Source organism: Nannobrachium achirus (genome assembly GCF_963921795.1).
Source record: "Nannobrachium achirus genome assembly, chromosome: 16".
In the NCBI taxonomy this organism is placed as follows: Eukaryota; Metazoa; Chordata; class Actinopteri; order Myctophiformes; family Myctophidae; genus Nannobrachium; species Nannobrachium achirus.
In genome coordinates, this window is record NC_137823.1 from 11,775,171 (window position 1) to 11,797,763 (window position 22,593).

General features: G+C 40.1%; 1 protein-coding gene across 1 annotated transcript; it reads left to right on the forward strand.

Moving 5' to 3' along the window:
* Positions 1 to 479: 479 nt before the first annotated feature.
* Positions 480 to 18,174, forward strand: LOC308300292 (uncharacterized protein; the record flags this gene model as incomplete). The annotated part of the gene is made up of 4 exons (XM_080744111.1): positions 480 to 1,835; positions 2,510 to 2,514; positions 14,378 to 14,520; positions 16,772 to 18,174. The coding sequence occupies 4 exons, from the start codon at positions 480 to 482 to the stop codon at positions 18,172 to 18,174; spliced, it is 2,907 nt and encodes a 968-aa protein (XP_080600237.1).
* Positions 18,175 to 22,593: the final 4,419 nt, after the last annotated feature.

The following is a 22,593-nucleotide window of genomic DNA, read 5'->3' on the forward strand; positions in this document are numbered from 1 at the left end:
ATACATTTGTTAGTTTTTTTTAGATGATTTAGAGGCCAGTGTTGACATTCACCTCAATAATATTCCTTTTCTCATATACTGTATATATAAATGAGTTATATTAATCCTCCTTGTGTGTGTGTGTGTGTGTGTGTGTGTGTGTGTGTGTGTGTGTGTGTGTGTGTGTGTGTGTGTGTGTGTGTGTGTGTGTGTGTGTGTGTGTGTGTGTGTGTGTGTGTGTGTGTGTGTGTGTGCTTTGCAACAGGTCTGTGGTGGTGTGTCATAGCTAGCTTCCAGTGAGGAGGACAGACTGTCTTTCCACAGCTACAGGAGGGAATACTGACCCAGACCACTGGAACCTGCTGCTGAATGGACTGTAACAACAACCACCATTCACACTGAGAGTAAACTTCAGGTAACATTCTAGAGGAGGAAGTGTTACCACCACTGACTGACTTCCTGTATTGAGCAGAGTGTTTGTAGCTTCACTCAAAGTCTAAATGGCTTCCACGTCGTCTCTTCCAGTAGAGGATTATTCCTGTCCTGTGTGTCATGACATCTTCAAAGATCCTGTTCTCCTGTCATGCAGCCACAGCTTCTGTAATGCTTGTCTGCAGCAATGGTGGAGACAGAAGGGAATAAAGCAATGTCCAGTTTGTAAAGAAATACATTCAAAAGATCATCTACCCCGTAATCTGGCTCTGAAGAACGTGTGTGAGGCCTTCATACAGGAGAGACAGAGGTCTGAGGATCTCTGCAGTCTGCATGCTGAGAAACTCAAACTGTTCTGTCTGGAATGTCAACAGCCAGTGTGTGTTGTGTGTCGAGATTCTAAAAAACACACCAACCACAGTTTCAGACCCATCGATGAAACTGCTCTGGAGTACACGGAGGAAGTCCAGAAATTACTGAAGCCTTTACAGGAGAAACTGAAGGTCTTTAATGAAGTTAAAAAGAAAAGTGGCCGCACAGTGAACCAGGTTAACATCCAGATCCGGCACACAGCGACACAGATTAAGGAGCAGTTTAAGAAGATGCATCAGTTTCTACGAGAGGAAGAGGAAGCCAGCATCACTGCACTGAGGGAGGAAAGGAGGATGATAAATGAGAAGTTTGAGAGTCTGAACAGAGACATATTAACCCTTTCAAACAACATCAGAGCCATAGAGGAGGAGCTGAGAGCTGAACACATCCCATTCCTGCAGAACTACAAGACCACAATGGAAAGAGTCCAGTTCACACTGCAGGACCCACAGCCGTTCTCAGGACCACTGATAGACGTGGCCAAACACCTGGGAAACCTGACCTTCAGAGTCTGGAACAAGATGAAGGACATTGTCTCCTACACTCCTGTCATTCTGGACCCCAACACTGCCTATCCAACATACACCCTGTCTGATGATCTGACCAGTGTGCGATGTGGAGAAAGGCAGCAGCTTCCTGACAACCCAGAGAGGTTTGACCGCCATAGCCTTGTCCTGGGTTCTGAGGGCTTTAACTCAGGGACTCACAGCTGGGATGTTGAGGTTGGAGACAATGAATACTGGGGAGTTGGTGTTTTAGCAGAGTCTTACCATAGGAAGGGAAACAGAGAGGGTCAATTCTGGAAAATGTTGTTATCTAAAGGTAAATACAGAGCACACTCCAGACCAGGGTCAGTCACTGATCTCTCACTGAAGCAGAAACCTCAGAGGATCAGAGTCCAGCTGGACTGGAATGAAGGAAAGCTGTCATTCTCTGATCCTGATACTAACACGCACATCCACACCTTCACACACACTTTCACTGAAACACTCTTTCCATACAGTCACACTGGTCATGGTTACACTCTGAAGATATTACCAGGAAAGATCAGTGTAACTATGGAATGATGAGATCTTGTTGTCTAAGACAATCAAATATACATACATTGCTATAATTGTATCTACTGTCTATCATCAATCATTTCTGATTATTATATAATGTTAGTGATGGTTTAGTGATGATTACATTTGGTAAAAAGGTGAAGTTTTTTCACTGGTTCAACGTTCAACAGTTAATAACACTACTTTGAATTGACTATAAAAGATTTAAAACAAATTGATATTTGAAAATAGCAGATCTACAAGCCCACCATGGTTTTTATTGTGTCCGTGATCTTGTCGATCGTCTTTTTCACATTTTTTTTGAGTTACGCTATCGTGTGACAAAGTATAAAATAGGGCCAAACAATTTAGCCAATAGAAAAGGAAAAAAGCTACATATTTTCACTGTGATTTATGGGAGTGAAAAGATTGATCCAAATGTGCTTCTCGTCGACTATGTGATAAATCAGAAACATAATGGATAGAAGGATCACTAAGAAGATGGGCCGTAGTTTCAGTCCTAATCCTCAGTGTTAGTTTAACTCAGAGTTACAGACCCACAAGGGTCCATTTGGACCCTGGTGGTCCCCAGACCAGAGGTTGAGAAACGGTGGTCTCCATTGAACACTTAGTGATGTTGGTCATTTATGTTGAAATCTAAGTTGTATTCTTTCCTCTGTTACCAGTTCAAGTATGAGGTCACATTTACATTTTGTTTAGACCGGTTTATTGATTCCACAGACATTTCACATACTTCATGCCACATGTTTGACCCTTCTCACTTTTTTTTTGTGTTTGCAGCACCTGTTTGTGTACTCCATTGAGTCAAATTGTTACTACTTATCTTTTTCTACACATCTTTCTCATAAAATATAGAATTACTTCACAGTTTTGGACTAATCTCAAAGTCACTAAACCATCTGATTCTTCATGATGCCTTGTTTGAACTTGCATATCAGCTATAATAAAATGGAACTGGGTGAAAACATTTTTGAATACTTTTTGAAACACAAATCTTGTATGGGGGACCTTGTCACAAGTTCAGACACTAAGAGTTATGGACAGGACAGGAGGATAATAAAAAAAAAATTGGGCTCCCTCTTATTAGTGAGCCTGCCTTGGAAGCCAGAGGCCCTGGTTGTCCCAGGTTCGAGTCCAGGCCAGGCCATCAATGTGTCGATGTGTCCCTGAGCAAGACTCTTCACCCCTAACTGCTCCCTGAGAGCCGTAGAATGGTTTCACTGCTCCTAGTTGTTATAGGATGGGTAAATGATATCACTGCTCCTAGTTGTTATAGGATGGGTAAAAACATCACTGCTCCTAGTTGTTATAGGATGGGTAAATTTAAATTACATCACTGCTCCTAGTTGTTATATGATGGGTAAATGCAGAGGATACATTTCACATTATGTGCAAATAGATAGTGGCAAAAAAAAAAACATGAACACGGTTTTTCCTATTCTAGTACAGTACTAGCACCCGTCCTTGTTTCTTATACCAACCAACTTGGATCATTTCAAACCAGATCATTAGCCTTGTAATGGCACAAATGGAGTGTCTAATAATGATGAATACATCTTGTTTTAAGGGTCCTATATATGCTCTGTTTCACATACTGTACATTCTCAGCATGAAAAGGTACAAAACGGTCACTTATTTGAAACCATAGAAATAAATAAGATTGAACAGTGTTTATGTGTTATTCACTCATACAGGTACAAGTAGCTAAATGTTGGTGTGGCATGATGTTCCCCTTTATATATAATGGTTCAACAAGGCTGAGAACATCAAATACAAAATATGAATTACTCTACTCTGCTTGTAATAAATAATCATTGCTTTATAGAATATGTGTTCAATAAAGGTCTCTACAGCTCTTTATTAAACAGAAAATACATTTTCAGGTTGGATGCCAATTCCATTCAAAGGAGATTCCCCATTTATCACCTTCAATGGCATAGTTTTACAGCTCCACATTTGCGAGCTAATTTTGTTGTGTTAACATGAATGATTTTACAGATGTTAATCAAGGAAACAGAAATAGGAACTCTTCAGAAATGTTGCAAAGCTTGAATGAGTCTCGTTCATCATTGAACAAATTAAAACCAAGCTTACATGTTTCTGCCAATTCATAGAACTTATTAAAGGCAAACAGAAAAAAGGAAAGAAAAAAAACTTGGCTCAATACACATTAACTTAACATTGTATGATTATAACTACAGTGTTTCCAATATTAAATAGTAACATCAAACATAACAACAACAATGGAAATGTTACAAGCTAGTTATTCGGGTAATCTATGAAAGAATTAAGCTCAAATAGGCCTATTTTGAGGCTTAACATGATTGCCATTATGCATTATGGTTCTGCCTGACCTTGTGCTACAGTGACACCTTGTGGCAGTGCATACATGTTGCATGTGTTCTAAACTACAAGCTTGTTAACCATTACCAATAATAACCATTGTTTGTTAACATACAATAAAGGATACAGTATACAAACATGCATTACTAATTAACTGATAATTAGCTAAATTTACAACATACCAAGTTTCTTATTCACAAACACATTTGTTCTAACTTCTAAATCACTGCCTAGATCTCTAACCAGCATGAAACTTATTGGACAACTCAAAGTAATACTTGATTAACTGCCATCATCATTATTATTATTAAATCATTTTGAATGGTTAGGCTATATGATATGTTTCTTGGAAAGTGTTTTTGTTTCGTTCCCACTGTGTAGGAGGAGTACGTAGTTGTTTCTGAATCAGCCCGGAACTAATATAGGTTGGAGTCGGTGCAGCTAGAGTAGGGGGAAACTGTTAGTGGTTGCACCATATCAGAGGAGGCGGCGGGAGTCAGAGGTTTGTTTGTGTGTCTTAAGTTCATATGTTTGAAAGAGAATGTAGTGTTATTTGTTAATATGGATATTTGATTCACTAAGTAATTTCTTTACAGTCTGGTCTGTACGCGGTAGTCTTTGTACATGGACACGGTAGGATAGATGGATTTAATCGTGTCTGACTTTTACTTTAGTTTCTATGATAGTCTTGGTCTCTTGGTAGCCAGATAAGTCGCCCTGTTTCAAAGTTGCCCCTACTCGTTTCCCAACGGGTCTGTGGCCTTAAGCTAGATACATAATAGACTAATAGTAAGAGAAAGTTAGCCTATAGGGTGTGCCAAATGTAGTTTTAAGAGCGGCCATTTCTTGGGTAAACACAGCCTTACACAGGTGTTCTGATTAGACTATAGCATATTAGTTCTATGCAATCAAACAATTGAAACACCTGTGTTTTGACCCAAGAAATGGCCGCTAAGGACTACAATGACGTAGCCGCTGGCACACACTATAGCTACATCAATCTGGGAACTAAATCTAAATCACTAGCTTTCTTCACAAATGTGTTCATAGGTGTCTACTATCACCTCAGAACTTTGTCAAACTCAACTCCCTTGACATACTTTGTGGGAGCCAATCAAAGTTATTCGGTATCCCGAGGGCCTGGGATTAAAGGGGGAAAAATAAAAAATGGCCAATATGAACGTATGAGGTGTGTAATTTGGGTATTGTGGGGCTGCTGAATCCATTCCAACCATTAGTTTTCAGTTAAAATGACTCCTTGGCCATAAAATAGGCCACAGCTACTTTTGTCTGACCATGAGATATATAATATTGGCAATAAAAAAAAAGTTGGAGTAGGGTTTGAATTCACGAAAACTATTCAAGATCAGGTGGGTAAGCACACACCATGACACACAGGATAACATGATACAATCTGACAAGGAACACTAAAACACAGGGTTTATAACAGGGACTAACAGGACACAGGTGAACTCGAATGACATGATTGGCTAAGCCTTAGCCAATTGAGCCTTTTTTATGTCCAAGGAGTCATTTTTACTGATAACTAATGGTTGGAATGGATTCAGCAGCACAACAATAGCCTAATTACACACCTCATACGTCATACGTTCATATATTGGCCATTCTTTATTTTTCCCCCTTTAATCCCAGGCCCTGGTTATCCCGATACCCCCAACTTTGATTGGCTCCCACAAAGTATGTCAAGGGAGTTGGGTTTGACAAAGTTCAGAGGTGATAGTTGACACCTTTATGAACACATTTGTGAAGAAAGCTAGTGATTTAGATTTAGTTCCTTGCGGGAAAGCCCTTACTTCTCTGTTCTCCGTACATGTACAAATAAACCATATAAAGTGCTGAGCCTGTAGCTATGGATGTTAACTCTACATTAGGAACATGTGCGCACTGTATTAGCCCGTGTTTTTCAATAGATGTGTTTTAATCCCGTTCTATGTGGGATTCTGTAGGAAGTTCCCTGTATTCCTCAATGGGCGGTAGTGACGGGCGCATCAGGGGAAAGACGGTATTACACTAAATGTAAACGGGGGAAACAATGGCGTTCAGGAACAGATGGGATTAAAACACAAACGCTATTGAAACATACGGACTAATAAACTGAACAAAGATCCCGAACGCGGAGTTAACTTCCTGTGCTACCGAGTAAGCATCTTTATATTTAGCATTTCTATATATTCGGAGAAATACGGACTTAACAGGCGGATTTCCAGTGTCAGTTAGGGTGAAACCCAAGACTACTGCTGTTTTATGTTTTGAGTGTGAACACATTCCTATCAACTATGTTGAAATGGTATAAAGTTATTGAATCTTAGTTGAAACCTGATCATTCTATGATACTGCTATGCAAAAGTTTCCATTTGGTTACCAACTCTCCATCATTTAGCAGGGGACCCCCTGGAACCCCCCCAAGGACCACTGGTTGAAAACCACTTCTCTAACTTTTTAGTTTCAAGGCCCACTATGACTCTTGAGAGTGTACAAACAGAACCATTCCATTTGTATGCTCTGAGTTACAGACCTGTAAAGCCCGTATCATAGTCGGGTCCGCGGTGGAAGGCTTTACACCGCGGTGTAGTCTTTTTGAGTCATGAAACTACAACGTTACATCATTCCTCACAGTGGAGAGCTTTCCACCGTGAGTCCCAACACATCTCTCTGTTTTTACTATCAGACAGGCAGGCTCTACACCCCGTTCACTGATTGGTCAATCTAGACTAGTCAGTCACAGCGTACTATGATGGCCTGCACTTATTTTCTGACTTGAGGTGGAAAGCTTTCCACCTCAAATTTGCGGTGGATAGCTCTCCACCGTACACTCTGATACAGGCTTAAGGGTCCATTTGGAACTCCCTCGAGTAACCCAGAGGTGTGCAATACGTATGTGTGGTTGTATTTGTTTATACATTTCTCTAATGAAGGCTGTTTTATTGATTGATTTTCAAATATAGGAGGCGTTAAGGAATCAGAGAGTTGAGAGGGAACAGTTAAAATCCTCCATGATCACAACCCTACCTGAGACAACACAGTAAACACGCAGGTTGGTATTTATGTATCTGATGTACAACCTTACCATGAAAATTAAATATTGTCCACTTAGAGTGACACCATCTGTGTCCATTCCTGATGCAAGACAGTAAATTGTTAGTGTGGTTAATGCAAGGGACATTTTTTCCCTTGTTGATCAATACAACTCTAATGCATATCAGATAGTGGCTTTCTTTTTTTTTTTTTACTTTGTTTTTATTCAAGACTGCACATCAACAATATATATACAATCAATCAATAAAGACCTCATGCAAAATAATATAAAATAAAAACAAAAACAAAAAGCAAACAAGGGGTTATTGGGGTTCACATTTACATTATCAAAGTTGCAGTTCTCCTCTTTTGAATTTATACATCAACCATTTATCCCATCTTTTGTTAAACAGATCTTCTTTTATCCTCAGTTTGTGTGTTAACTGTTCCATGTCCTGAATATTGTCCATTATTGTCCTCCATTGCTCATAGTCCGGGGCTTTTTCGCAGCAACTGGAAGGATCTTGGTTAGATAGTGGTCCTCTGTGAGTACGGATTCCTCCATGTGACCCATATAGAGTACCAGACATGAATGAGGTATATTATAACCCAGAACCTCACATAGAGTTGAGTGTACGACTTCCCAGAAGGGCTGAATATTTTTACAGGTCCAAAATATATGGGAGTGATTCGAATCGTTTTGATCACATTTCCTCCAACAGATCTGTTGAGTTTTCGTTTGTTTACTTTTAATTTGGGGTGTGATAAAATACCGAATTAAGTTTTTCCAAGCGAATTCTCTCCATCCTAATGATTGAGTTGTTGTTTGTTGTGTTCACCACATATCATTCCAAACCTCCTCTGAGATGTCCTCACCCAACTCTTTTTCCCATTTATTTTTGACATAAATTGTTGAGTCTCCTCTGGAACCCATTAACACTCAGGACGCCACCATTCACTTACGCTTTATTTTGAAGAGCCCCGGAAGCTCCGTGCGTGTGCACGTGGGTGTACACTGACGATCCAGGAAGGAGATCTGTTTGTTTACAAACGGTCGCGAAAACTAAAATCCTAACCGGGGCCGACCATCACGGCATAGTGTCGCCGTGAAGACAAGCTGATCTCGGCCTCCTCGGCGTTATTTGCACCTTATTTCGAGATAAAGCCGTTTTTATGTTTCAGTATAGAATAGGAGTCAATGGATAATGGCCGCACTCGGTTGCTTCTGGCTGCGTTGCGTCATGACGTATGCAGTTTTTTCTTTCACCAGCACCCGTAGCAAGCGTCTGAGATGCGGGTTACCATGGAAACCTTATCTCGTTTGTGAACGTGTTTGGCTACCGAGAGCAGCCAAACTGTTAAGCATGAATATATTAATGAAATTGTCCTGGGTATGACTTCACCATATGCTCTTGTTACCATTTTTATTATAGGATGAATTTCCATTTCCTTCTTTTTAATGTCTTTATCATAATAATCTCTCAGTTGAAGGTATCTAAATAAATCCTTATTAACCAAATTATATTTGTTTTTAATTTCTTCGAAACTCTTCATCTCTCCCTTTTCTATTAATAAACACATGGCTGTCACACCCATTCGATTCCACTGCCTAAACATTGGATCCATCCTCCCTGGTTTAAACTCTTGATCAAATGCAATCCATTTCAACAAACCAAGCTCTTTACCCAATTTCAACTTTTTAACAGTTGAGTACCAGATATTCAGAGTGTAGGTTGTTATTGGGTCGATTTCATTTTTAAGGTTTACTGGGACTTCTTTTCCTCCTATAAGTGTCTGTATCGGGAATGCAAACCCAGGTGCTTCTATATCCTTCCATCGAGCAACATAGTCATCACTACACCAGTACAGAAGTGGGCGCAATTGAGCTGCATGATAATATTCTTTTAAATTAGGGAGCGCCAGACCTCCTTTTTCTTTAGTTAGCTGCAATGTACAGTATCTTATTCGTGGCCGTTTTCCTTCCCATATAAATCTTGATATTAGTTTATCCCATTTAGCAAATTGTTCTGGTGGGACAGTCACCGGTAAAGATTGGAAAAGGTATAAGAGGCGTGGCAAGACATTCATCTTAACAGCATTTATCCTATCACAAAGTCCCATCGGATACGTTGACCATCTTTCTATGTCTGCTCTTATGTTATTATCAATCAAACCATAGTTACTTTTATAGAGTTTTGATAAGTTTTTAGTTATGTTTATACCCAAGTATCTAATGGACTTTGCTTCCCAGTTCAATCCCGTCTCCTTGAGCCTTTGGTTAGGTACACAGTTGAGCATAAGAACTTGGGTTTTAGTCTTATTCAATTTATAGCCAGAGTACCGACCAAATCGATCCAAGGTTTTCATAAGTGACTCATATGATTCCAATGGATTTTTTAAATAGACCAATACGTCGTCTGCAAATAAGCTTAGTACATGTTCCCGATTGTTGATTTCTATACCTTTAATTGCTTCATTTTGTCTTATCATCTGAGCCAGCGGTTCTATGAAAATCGCGAACAAGGAAGGGCTCAGGTTACAACCGTGGCGGGTCCCTTGTCCAAGCTCAAATCTGTCTGTTAATGACCCATTTACTTTTATCCTGGCTGTAGGTTTAGTATAAAGTGATTTAATACACTCTATTGCCTTCTCTTGAAATCCAAATTTCTCCAGTGTTAGAAACAGGAACTGCCAGGAGACGCGATCGAACGCAGCCGACGCATCACAACTTATTAGTGCCGTTGGTGTCTTATTTTTATTTACTTTATGTATGACATGCAATGTCCTTCTGATGTTATCCTGGGTCATCCTAGATGAGACAAAACCACATTGGTCCTCGTCTACCAGTTGGGGTATAACTGATTGCAATCTATTCGACAATATGGAGGTATATAGCTTGTAGTCTACATTTAGCATTGATATTGGTCTGAAGTTCTGACAATATTGTTTGTCTTTCAGTGGTTTAGGGATAACTGTTATTACAGCTTCCTTCCAGGAGGGGGGAGTAGAGTTCTTCTTTTTGACCCAGTTAAATGTTGTGTGGAGCAATGGAGTTAGTTCTTCATCCAATTTCTTGTAAAGTTCGCTCGGGATTCCATCACTACCTGGAGCCTTATTTGTTTTAGACCTCCCTATTGCAGCACTGATTTCCTCCATAGTTATATTTCTAGTTATTTCCTTATTTTGTAGATCGCCTATGGAGGGTAGGTCTAGCGTATCAAGGAATGTTTTGATGTCTTCCTCATTGGAGGTGGGTGACTGGGTATACAATTCTTTATAATATTCACTAAATATATTTTCAATTTCTCCAGGTTTATATTTTATTTGATTCGTTCTGGGGTCAATCAATTTATGAACTGTCCTATCTGCTTGTTGTTTACGTAAACGTCTAGCTAATAACCTTGCAGCTTTAGGACCTGCTTCATAATAATTCTGTTTTAGATATCTTGCTTTAACTTCCACCTCCTTCTGTAACAAATCACCAATTTTCTTCCTCACTTCAGTCATTTGTTTATGAATTTTGTGATCAGCTTTTGTTTTATGTTTTTGTTCCAAAGTTCTTAACTCAGAGATTAGTTGTTTGTATTTTGCTATTCTTTCCCTTTTTAATGTACTTGAGATTGCAATCAGTTTTCCCCTAAGGACAGCTTTCAAACAATCCCATAATATTGCTGGATTAGTTTCACCATTATCATTATTAACAAGATATTCCTCTATTTCTTTTTTAATTTGTTCCACCACTTGTTCATTGTTTAACAGACTAACGTTCAACCTCCATAATGTATTCCTCCTTCTGTCTGATAGACATATCTTCATGTAAACGGCACTGTGGTCTGACACATCAGCAACTCCAATATGACAGTCCTGTACTAGTTCTCTGTTTTCTTTCTGTGTATAAAAATAATCCAGTCTAATACACCTGATGAGATTGTGAGTAGTGACTATAATCTCTTCTAAGAGGATGGAAGTCTCTCCAAACGTCAATATAACCCATTTCTTCCCATGAATTCTTAACCAGTTTTGATATAGATTTCTTACTTTTATTGGTACTGGTAGTATCAAGATAATGGTCAATAGCCACATTTAAATCTCCGGCACACCAACATACCCCTTCCGTTTCCATAGTTATGGTATCAAACAGTTTTTTAAAGAATTGTTTATCGCTCTCCGGTGGGGCATATATGTTCACTAAAGTCACTTTTGTCTCATCAATGGTCCCTTTGATAATAACAAATCTCCCCTCTTTGTCATTTATTTATTTTTGACATTCAAAATTTACTTGGTTAGAAATTAGAATTGCTACTCCCCTTTTACGGGTATTAGTAGTGTTTGAACTGTAGTATGTATGTTTGTATCCAAATTTCTTTAGCTTTTCATGTTCCGTTCGTGAAAGATGAGTCTCCTGTAGGAAGTTAATTTGTGTCTTTTCCTTTTTCAATTAGTCATGATCTTAGCTCTTTTGACTGGGTTTCTGGGAAACCCAGTCAAAAGAATGTAAATACATTCAAGGACATAAACTTAAGTTCAGGTTTTGTGTTCATATTCAGTTATATCTACAACTAATAGAAAATAAACATGTGAACCCCATAGTACTCTAATGCAGTCATATACAAATGCAGTCAACAAATGAAATAAACATATAAACCAAAAAAATGACTTCCAAAAAGAGATGTCAACCTTCCCCCCTCCCCTGTTGACCCTCTCGTGGTTTTGTGGGGGGAATCCCTACGCATGAATCCCCGACTCGTATAGAAGCTAACCCCTAAAGGTGTTTCCATACCAGCGTTAAGAGCAATTGTGCCCCTTTCCCTCAACTCAAGTTATATTTGTTCTATATAATCCAATGATTTAGAAACCTTCATATATTAATTAGATCTTGTTTCTTCTTTCCTCCGAAACACAGCCGAGTTTCATGTGCAGGTACACACGTTCAAAGTAAAATGTCAAACCAATAACTAGAAAAATATTGTTCCTTCGAAACAATTGTGGGCTTCCTTCAAGCCGGAAAACAATGGCTATAAAAGTACAAAATGTCAAGATCGCAGGCAGTGCTCTCTTTGACGTTACTGACGTCAATGATTGGTCCATTTTGTTCCAAAAATGTGTTGTGCAAAAGTTGACCCGCTGGTGGCGCTATAACAGGCCAATGTAAGAAGGGTGGTATCTGTTCCTTGACCTATTGGGAATGTGCTTGCAAGATTTCACGCACATTGCAGGCTGTGTTCATGATTTGAGGTGTTTTTGGCTTTGGCCACTTTATCGCTGCTTGCAGCTATATTCATTATTATAATTTTTTTGTGTGTGTGCACTTCATAGGCATATTAGATAAAGGTCCTTAGATTGTGTGTAGAATGTTTCATGCAAATTGCAAAAAAAAAAATCCTAACGGGTTTAAGCGTTTCACAAACTGCTCAAAATGATATAGCGCCCCCCTTTGGCCAATTGGGGTAAGATTGGTTTTAGTGATATTTGGACTAACACTCTACATCTTTGCCAAATGCCATGAACATGTTACTTTGCATGTATGATTTAGAGGCAGAAGAATAATTTGCATAAAACTGCAATATTCATTGAATTTATTTTAAAAAGCATGTTTCAATTTTAAAGAAATCCGATCTGACAGATCTTTAGATATCGGTCCAAAGTTCACGTAAAAAAAAACGTTTTGTGCACGTGGAGCGAAAATTCCAGAATAAAAGCGGGTTTACGCGTTTTACAAACTGCTCAATATGGCGGAAAATCGAAGGGCGGAGCTTACTTAACAACGACACAGATGTCTTCCGCTCGAGTCAAAGCACGCGTGTAACAAGTTGCATGTCTTCAAACAAAACGAGTCATGACTTATGCCCGTTTGAAGTTTGAATTTTCAAACGCTTCGTATAGCGCCCCCCTTTGGCCGATTGGAATAAAATTGGTTTCAGTGATACTTTGACTAACCCTCCACATCTTTGCCAAATGCCATGAACGTGTAACTTTGCATGTATGATTTAGAGGCCGAAGAATAATTTGCATAAAACCGCAATATTGATTGAATCATTAATAAATTATATTTCACTTTAAAAAAAATCTGGTTGATCAATCTGACCGTATTGGTCCAAAGTTCATGTGAAAAAAGTTTTGTGCACTTGACGCGAAAATCCCAGGAGGAGATAGATTTTTACTGTTTTTCATATAATTCCAAATTGTGGGAGACCTAAAGGTCAGAGGTCAAAAGTTAGAGGGTAAAAGTTGTTCGGCATGAGGAGACGCATAAGTGTATACAGGTTTCATGGCTGTACGTATAACACAGCATGAGCTATACCTGTTCAAAGAACGCACTTTCGAAGGCTTCCTACAGCGCCACCATTTGGCCGATTGCTGTAAAAAGTAATAGCACACTTCGCCACAGTAAACTGAACACATTGATGTTTTTATTTTCATTTTCTCACTAAGTATGTAGGAGTAGAAAGGAACCGAAGTTTTGAGGAGAACTTGATCTAGGAATAAATAAATAATGACAATATCTAAAGTGTGCTCGCCTTATAGGCGAGCCCACAATAAGCCTACTTGGCACTGTCCCCATCCCTTCATAAAGTACTGACAATCCAAATACCCTCATACTTAAACATAAGTGGACAAGCACACACGTACATACACAAGACAAACAAACGTGCATATATCGCCAGCGAGCGCACAAACCTCCGTTCGCGCGCACACGCAACGTATGCACACACAGACAGACATACACACGCCCGCCCCCAGTGAGCGCACGCTCTTCCGTTCGTGCACCCATGTAGGTCACACACAACAATACAAAAGACGGAGACAAATGTGTATGTCCCGTTAGCGCCCGCACAAGCCTCCGTTCGCACGGACACACGGCACACACACAAACAAAAAGGACATACAAGTCGCGCGCGCACGCGTGTGGCATGTACAAACACTAATATAACCTGGCAATTGTTAAACCGATCTACATACAGTATGAGCTACTTGTTAGTGATTTTAATTGTAATATTGCCGTTTCTAAAGTCAGTTCTTTCCCATTACCGTTATATTCAATAAACAGGATAATGCATCTGCTGGACACTTAGCGTTTGTAGGGTCGCAGCCGTTTTCTTGCTCTGATGCCTGTCTCCTCTGTCCGACGTCCTTTCTTCTCCACCCGTTTCCAGGCGGATAGTCCTGCTGTCTGGAGCCTCTGAAGAAGACTTGAAGGAGTCGCCTCACTGCTTCCTCCCGCCGATCCGTCACCCTCTGCGGCATCTCCTCCAGCGACGTCCCCCGTCTCGTTCTCCGTCGGCTCCGTCTCTCCAAGGTCCAGGCCTCTTTTACGCATCTCTCTGGCAGCTGCTGCGGCGTTGTTGTAGACGATTTTCCCCTCCTCCCAGTGAATGCGTATCTTGGTATAGGGCGGGTTGAATTTAATTTTCTTTGCCAATAAGACTTCTTTGATTTTTGCGTACGTCTTTCTTAGTTTCAGTACGTGCTTAGAATAGTCATTGTCAAAATAAATCCTAGTATCACCTTGCTTTACAGGTGGTTTCATTGCCCATGCTTTAGACAAGACCATCTCTTTCACGTCGTATCTCTGGAAGTTGATGACCACTGACCTCGGTGGCTGATCTGGACCTCTCCTTGGACCCAGTGCTCTGTGGGCTCGCTGAATGGACAGATCGGTTTCTATGGACAATTACTTTTTCAGCCATTCATCCATAAATTGGACCATCGTTTCACTGTCTGATTCTGCGCCCTCCTTGAGCTGAAACACTCTTATGCTATTTCTTCTCGATCTCTGGTCAAGGTCGTCGAGTTTATCAATCATCATTTGTCTTTCATCTAGCAGTTCCTTTAACATTTGGTTTACTTGTGTGCCCCACTGTTCAATCTCCTCCGTGCGTGCCAAAGCCCCCTCCATCCCGGATTTCTGCTCCTCCATTTCCCCGTCAATCTTAACAAACCTCCGGTCAATGTCCTCATCCAAAGCAGCCCATTTAGCGTCCATTTGGTTAGTGATTTCTTCTTTGAACGCTCTCAAGTCGCTCTTTACCTCTTTGCGTAGGGCCTCGAGTTGTTTGCCGTTCTCCTGGAGTTGTTTGGAGTTTTTATCGAGCTGTTTGCTAATAGTATCCAGGCTAGCTTGCAGGGCATCCATGTTAAGCACACTGTCTTCAAACTTTTGTTCACTCCTTTCTTTGTTGATTTCCTCGTGTGTTTCGTCTCGTTTATCCTGGCTTCTAGTAATCCTTCTTGCGCCGCTCATATCCCATTGATGAAATTTTCAATCTTTCGATATTTTCATGTTTTGAGCGCAATTTAGGTAGGTTGATTCAGGGAGCTCTCGCTCTATGCGACTGTTGTTCTCGCCGCCATGACAGGAAGTCCAGATAGTGGCTTTCTACTGTCCTCATTCACTTCATATCAAACCAAACAACCTTGTTCCCCCTTTTTCCCCCTCAGAAATGGTGTTCTGTAGAACAATATACAGTATAATAACCAGTAAGATGCCTAAGGGCGACAAGCAACCTCACCCTTCGCCCTAAAGGGTGAGGCGCCATGTCTTGGCCATCTGGCCAGTCATGTATATTGGACCAGTTATCCATATATGGAGGCCCTTGGTACTCATATGTGGAGATCCATGTACTGTATATGGAGATATGCTGTGAGACTCCAAACAAGCTGACTCAGTTATTTGTTATGTGAAACATCTGACATCATACTTACAGTGACAGTCCCTTTTATGCCCATATATGGAGATCCCTGTCTGTAGAAACGTCTGCACAGATATGGGCTGTCTTGGCCATCTGTCTTGGTCATTTGGATTCTGTTAGTGTGGTATGTTGCCGATGTGGCCTCCATATCATTCCCATATGAAGTCCTGTTAGATATGGGCGTAATATATAAAAGGGATTCTGTTAGTGTGTTTCCCCTGACATCACAGTGATGTCAGAGCGTCAAACCCATAGACCGTAAAAAAAAAACGACAAGTCCGGAGACAAGATGTGCCGTTTCTCATGCCTGTAGTCAATTATGTCTACAGGCAAAACACGAGGAGTGAAGCTTTTCACTTATTACACTGACAAAATGTTCAGGTTTCAGTACTCTGGGTTTATGCATGGGTTAAGTAGCCTCTGCCTCCATGCTCTATTGTTTCCTGTCTATACTAATTATATAGGAAATAAAAGACTGTCCTGACTTAAATACATATCATTAAACTAATTCAATATATTTGGGGCAGACTTGTGTATTAGATTAATGACATAGAACTTGTGTGTGTACTTTGCAACAGGTGGCGTGTCAAAGCTCCGCCCCCTGCCAGACTCATCTGAGACGATAAGATTGACCTTCAGATCAAACACAACTTCCAGTGAGGAGGACAGACTGTCTTTCCACAGCTACAGGAGGGAATACTGACCCAGACCACTGGAACCTGCTGCTGAATGGACTGTAACAACAACCACCATTCACACTGAGAGTAAACTTCAGTGAACATTCTAGTGGAGGAAGTGTTACCACCACTGACTGACTTCCTGTATTGAGCAGAGTGTTTGTAGCTTCACTCAGAGACTAAATGGCTTCCACGTCGTCTCTTCCAGTAGAGGATTATTCCTGTCCTGTGTGTCGTGACATCTTTAAAGATCCTGTTCTCCTGTTATGTAGCCACAGCTTCTGTAATGCTTGTCTGCAGCAATGGTGGAGACAGAAGGGAATAAAGCAATGTCCTGTTTGTAAAGAAATACATTCAACAGATCATCTACCCCGTAACCTGTCTCTGAAGAACGTGTGTGAGGCCTTTGTACAGGAGAGACAGAGAGCTTCAAAACGTAAGAGAACTTCATCAGGGTCTGAGGATCTCTGCAGTCTGCATGATGAGAAACTCAAACTGTTCTGTCTGGAATGTCAACAGCCAGTGTGTCTTGTGTGTCGAGATTCTAAAAAACACACCAACCACAGTTTCAGACCCATCGATGAAGCTGCTCTGGATCACAAGGAGGAAGTCCAGAAATTACTGAAGCCTTTACAGGAGAAACTGAAGGTCTTTAATGAAGTTAAAAAGAAAAGTGACCGAACAGCGAACCACGTTAAGGTCCAGGACCGCCACACAGAGACACAGATTAAGGAACAGTTTAGGAAGATGCATCAGTTCCTACAAGAGGAAGAGGAGGCCAGCATCACTGCACTGAGGGAGGAAGAGCAGCAGAAGAGTCAGATGATGAAGGAGAAGATTGAGGCACTGAACAGAGACATATTAACCCTTTCAAACAACATCAGAGCCATAGAGGAGGAGCTGAGAGCTGAACACATCTCATTCCTGCAGAACTACAAGACCACAATGGAAAGAGTCCAGTTCACACTGCAGGACCCACAGCCGGTCTCAGGACCACTGATAGACGTGACCAAACACCTGGGAAACCTGACCTTCAGAGTCTGGAACAAGATGAAGGACATTGTCTCCTACACTCCTGTCATTCTGGACCCCAACACTGCCCATCCAACATTCACCCTGTCTGATGATCTGACCAGTGGGAGACGTGCTAGGCAGCAGCTTCCTGACAACCCAGAGAGGTTTGACCGCCATAGCTTTGTCCTGGGTTCTGAGGGCTTTAACTCAGGGAGTCACAGCTGGGATGTTGAGGTTGGAGACAATGAAGGCTGGATGCTGGGTGTGTTAGAAGAGTCTTTCCAGAGGAAGGGAGACGGAGTGGGTCAACTCTGGGGAATAGGGTTCCTTAAAGGTAAATACACAGCACTCTCCAGACTAGGGTCGGTTGTTCTCTCACTGAAGCAGAAACCTCAGAGGATCAGAGTCCAGCTGGACTGGAATGAAGGAAAGCTGTCATTCTCTGATCCTGATACTAACACACACATACACACCTTCACACACACTTACACTGAAACACTCTTTCCATACATTTGCATTTGTGTTTCTCTGAAGATGTTACCAGGGAAGATCAGTGTAACAGTGGAATAATGCAGTTAGACGTATACACAATACATTGCTATAATTGGCTATATCTATTGTCTATTATCTACTGTCTATCATCAAGCATTTCTGATTATTATATAATGTTAGTGATTATTACATTTGGTAAAAAGGTGAAGTTTTTCACTGGTTCAAGGGTTCAACAGTTAACCACACTACTTTGATATAAAAGATTCGATTCGAAAAATGGCAGATCTACAAGCCCACTTTGTTTTTTCGTGTCTGTGATCTTGTTGATTGGCTTTTTTTATTTTTTTAAGTTGGGCTATTGTGTGAACTGAGCATAAAATAGGGTTAAACAATTTAGCCAATAGTAAAGAAACAAGTAATTTTTCACCCATGTGTCGTTGATTTGTGGAAATTAAAACATGTATCCTAATGTGCTTGTGTTTCCCGTCGACTATGTGATAAATCAGAAACATAATGGATAGAAGAATCACTAAGAAGATGGGCCGTAGTTTCAGTCCTAATCCTCAGTGTTAGTTTAACTCAGAGTTACAGACCCACAAGGGCCCATTTGGACCCCTGGTGGTCCCCAGACCTGAGGTTGAGAAACGGTGGTCTCCATTGAACACTTAGTGATGTTGGTCATTTATGTTGAAATCTAAGTTGTATTCTTTCCTCTGATACAGTTCAAGTATGATTTTCCATTTACATTTTGTTTAGACCAGTGTATTGATTCCACTGACATTTTACTTTATGCCACATGTTTGACCCTTCTCACTTTTTTTGTGTGTTTGCAGCTCCTGTTTATGTACTCCATTGAGTCAAATTGTTACTACTTATCTTTTTCTACACATCTTTCTCATAAAATATAGAATTACTTCACAGTTTTGGACTAATCTCAAAGTCACTAAACCATCCGATTCTTCATGATGCCTTGTTTGTATATCAGCTATAATAAAATGGAACTGGGTGAAAAATGTGAATACTTTTTGAAACATTTTAACAACACAAATCTTGCATGGGGGAACTTGTCACAAGTTCAGATACTAAGAGTTATGGACAGGACAGGAGGATAATAAAACATTGGGCTCCCTCTTATTAGTGAGCCTGCCTTGGAAGCCAGAGGCCCTGGTTGTCCCAGGTTGGAGTCCAGGCCAGGCCAGCAATGTGTCGATGTGTCCCTGAGCAAGACTCCTAGTTATAGGATGGGTAAATGATATCACTGCTCCTAGTTGTTATAGGATGGGTAAATTACTGCTCCTAGTTGTTATAGGCAAGGAAGATCAAAGAAGGAATGGACACCAACATCATTTTAGGCTCCATGGCCATCCGCCATGACACACAGTGGCAAAACTGGCACCGGAGGTTCGGTGAATAACATTGGAGTATATGAGCGCCGGCTGGGGCAGCTCATGAACAAAAAATTATTCTGAAGGATAGAGACCTTTTATAAAACACTCAGCTCAGGAATATAAAAGAAAACATGTCACACATTGTTTTGTGCTGTGTTGCTTTTCGGTGAGTACACTGTATAACATTATAGAGGCATCTAAAGAGCACAATTTACGTTTCTGAACTAGATAGTATCGCGAGACTCTCCCCCATTCCCTGTCTGGAATCCAAATCTCGCGATAGCTCCGATACAGAAACTATACTTGTCTCTGTTTAGGTGCCTCAATAACATTATGTACTGTGCACTGAAAAGCATGTGATTGTAAAAATACCTGTGATATGTCTTCTTTTATATTCCTGGAGCGATTATACAACAAAGGTATTGTATTTTAGTACAGTACTAGCACCCATCCTTGTTTTTATACCGACCAACTTGGACCATTTCATACCAGATCATTAGCCTTGTAATGGCACAAATGCAGTGTCTAATAAGCATGAATAAATCTCGTTTTAAGGGTCCTATGCTCTGTTTCACATACTGTAGGCCTACATTCTCAGCATAAACAGGTACAAAATGGTCACTTATTTGAAACCATAGAAATAAATAAGATTGAACAGTGTTTATGTGTTATTCACTCATACAGGTACAAGTAGCTAAATGTTGGTGTGGCATGATGTTCCCCTTTATATATAACGGTTCCACAAGGCTGAGAACATCAAATACAAAATATCAATTACTCACTTGTAATAAATAATCATTGCTTTATAGAATTTGTGTTCAATAACAGTGACGTCTCTACAGTCTCTACAGCTCTTTATTAAACAGAAAATACATTTTCAGGTGGGATGCCAATTCCATTTATCACCTTCAATGTCCAGCTCCACATTTAACTCATTTCTTTGTGTTAACATGAATGATTTTACCTATGAGGAAACAGAAATAGGAACTCTTTAATGAGTCTGTTCATCATTGAACAAATTAAAACCAAGCTTACATGTTTCTGCCAATTCATAGAACTTCTTCAGGGCAAACAGAAAAAGAAAAAGAAAAAAGAAACTTGGTTCAATAAACATTAACTTTGCTTGTAGGATTTGTATACACGTCACATAGTGCAATAACATTTTATGACTAGAACAATGTGTTTCTAATATTAAATAGTAACATCAAACATAACAACAATGGAAATGTTACAAGTTATATGGACTAAATGATATGTGTCATCATTGAACAAATTAAAACCATGCCTACATGTTTCTGCCTAACAAAGAACTTCTCCAGGACAAACAGCATAAAAATTCAACTTGGCTCAATACAATTCAATTCAAAGGAGCTTTATTGGCATAAGAAATTATACAAAACACATCCAAGTACTCAAATTTTTCACTTTATTGCACAAACCAATAAAGAATACTTACGGGTATAAAACTTTTTTCTTTTTTTCCTTTTACATGTTCTCTTCTAGGGGACGGGGGTCCCTGGCACAAAACATTTTCAGATGGAGGTCTGCGGCCAAATGCAAATAAGATAACTTGGAGGTCCTTGACATGAAAACACTTGAGAAGCAATGCTTTATGAAACACTTGTTAATGTGACTCTCAATGTCTCATCATCATCATGTCTAACTGCATTATTCCACAGTTACACTGATCTTCCCAGGTAACATCTTCAGAGTGTTACCATGACCAGTGTAAATGCATGGAAAGAGTGCGCCAGTGAAAGTGTGTGTGAAGGTGTGTATGTGTGTGTTAGTATCAGGATCAGAGAATGACAGCTTTCCTTCATCCCAGTCCAGCTGGACTCTGATCCTCTGAGGTTTCTGCTTCAGTGAGAGATCAGTGACTGACACTGGTCTGGAGACTGCTGCTGTGTATTTATCTTTAGATAACTTTATGCTCCAGCTTCGCGCCCATCTGTTTCCTTTCCTCTGGAACACACCAAGTAACCAGCATGTATTGTCTCCAAACTCAACATCCCAGCTGTGAGTCCCAGAGTTAAAGCCCTCAGAACCCTGGACAATGACAAACCTCTCTGGGTTGTCACGAAGCTGCAGCCTCTCTCCACGTCTCACACTGGTCAGATCATCAGACATGGTGTAGGATAGTGGATGGGCAGTGTTGGGGTCCAGAATGACAGGATTGTAGGAGACAATGTCCTTCATCTTGTTCCAGACTCTGACGTGTTATTCACTCATACAGGTACAAGTAGCTAAATGTTGGTGTGGCATGATGTTCCCCTTTATATATAACGGTTCCACAAGGCTGAGAACATCAAATACAAAATATCAATTACTCACTTGTAATAAATAATCATTGCTTTATAGAATTTGTGTTCAATAACAGTGACGTCTCTACAGTCTCTACAGCTCTTTATTAAACAGAAAATACATTTTCAGGTGGGATGCCAATTCCATTTATCACCTTCAATGTCCAGCTCCACATTTAACTCATTTCTTTGTGTTAACATGAATGATTTTACCTATGAGGAAACAGAAATAGGAACTCTTTAATGAGTCTGTTCATCATTGAACAAATTAAAACCAAGCTTACATGTTTCTGCCAATTCATAGAACTTCTTCAGGGCAAACAGAAAAAGAAAAAGAAAAAAGAAACTTGGTTCAATAAACATTAACTTTGCTTGTAGGATTTGTATACACGTCACATAGTGCAATAACATTTTATGACTAGAACAATGTGTTTCTAATATTAAATAGTAACATCAAACATAACAACAATGGAAATGTTACAAGTTATATGGACTAAATGATATGTGTCATCATTGAACAAATTAAAACCATGCCTACATGTTTCTGCCTAACAAAGAACTTCTCCAGGACAAACAGCATAAAAATTCAACTTGGCTCAATACAATTCAATTCAAAGGAGCTTTATTGGCATAAGAAATTATACAAAACACATCCAAGTACTCACATTTTTCACTTTATTGCACAAACCAATAAAGAATACTTACGGGTATAAAACTTTTTTCTTTTTTTCCTTTTACATGTTCTCTTCTAGGGGACGGGGGTCCCTGGCACAAAACATTTTCAGATGGAGGTCTGCGGCCAAATG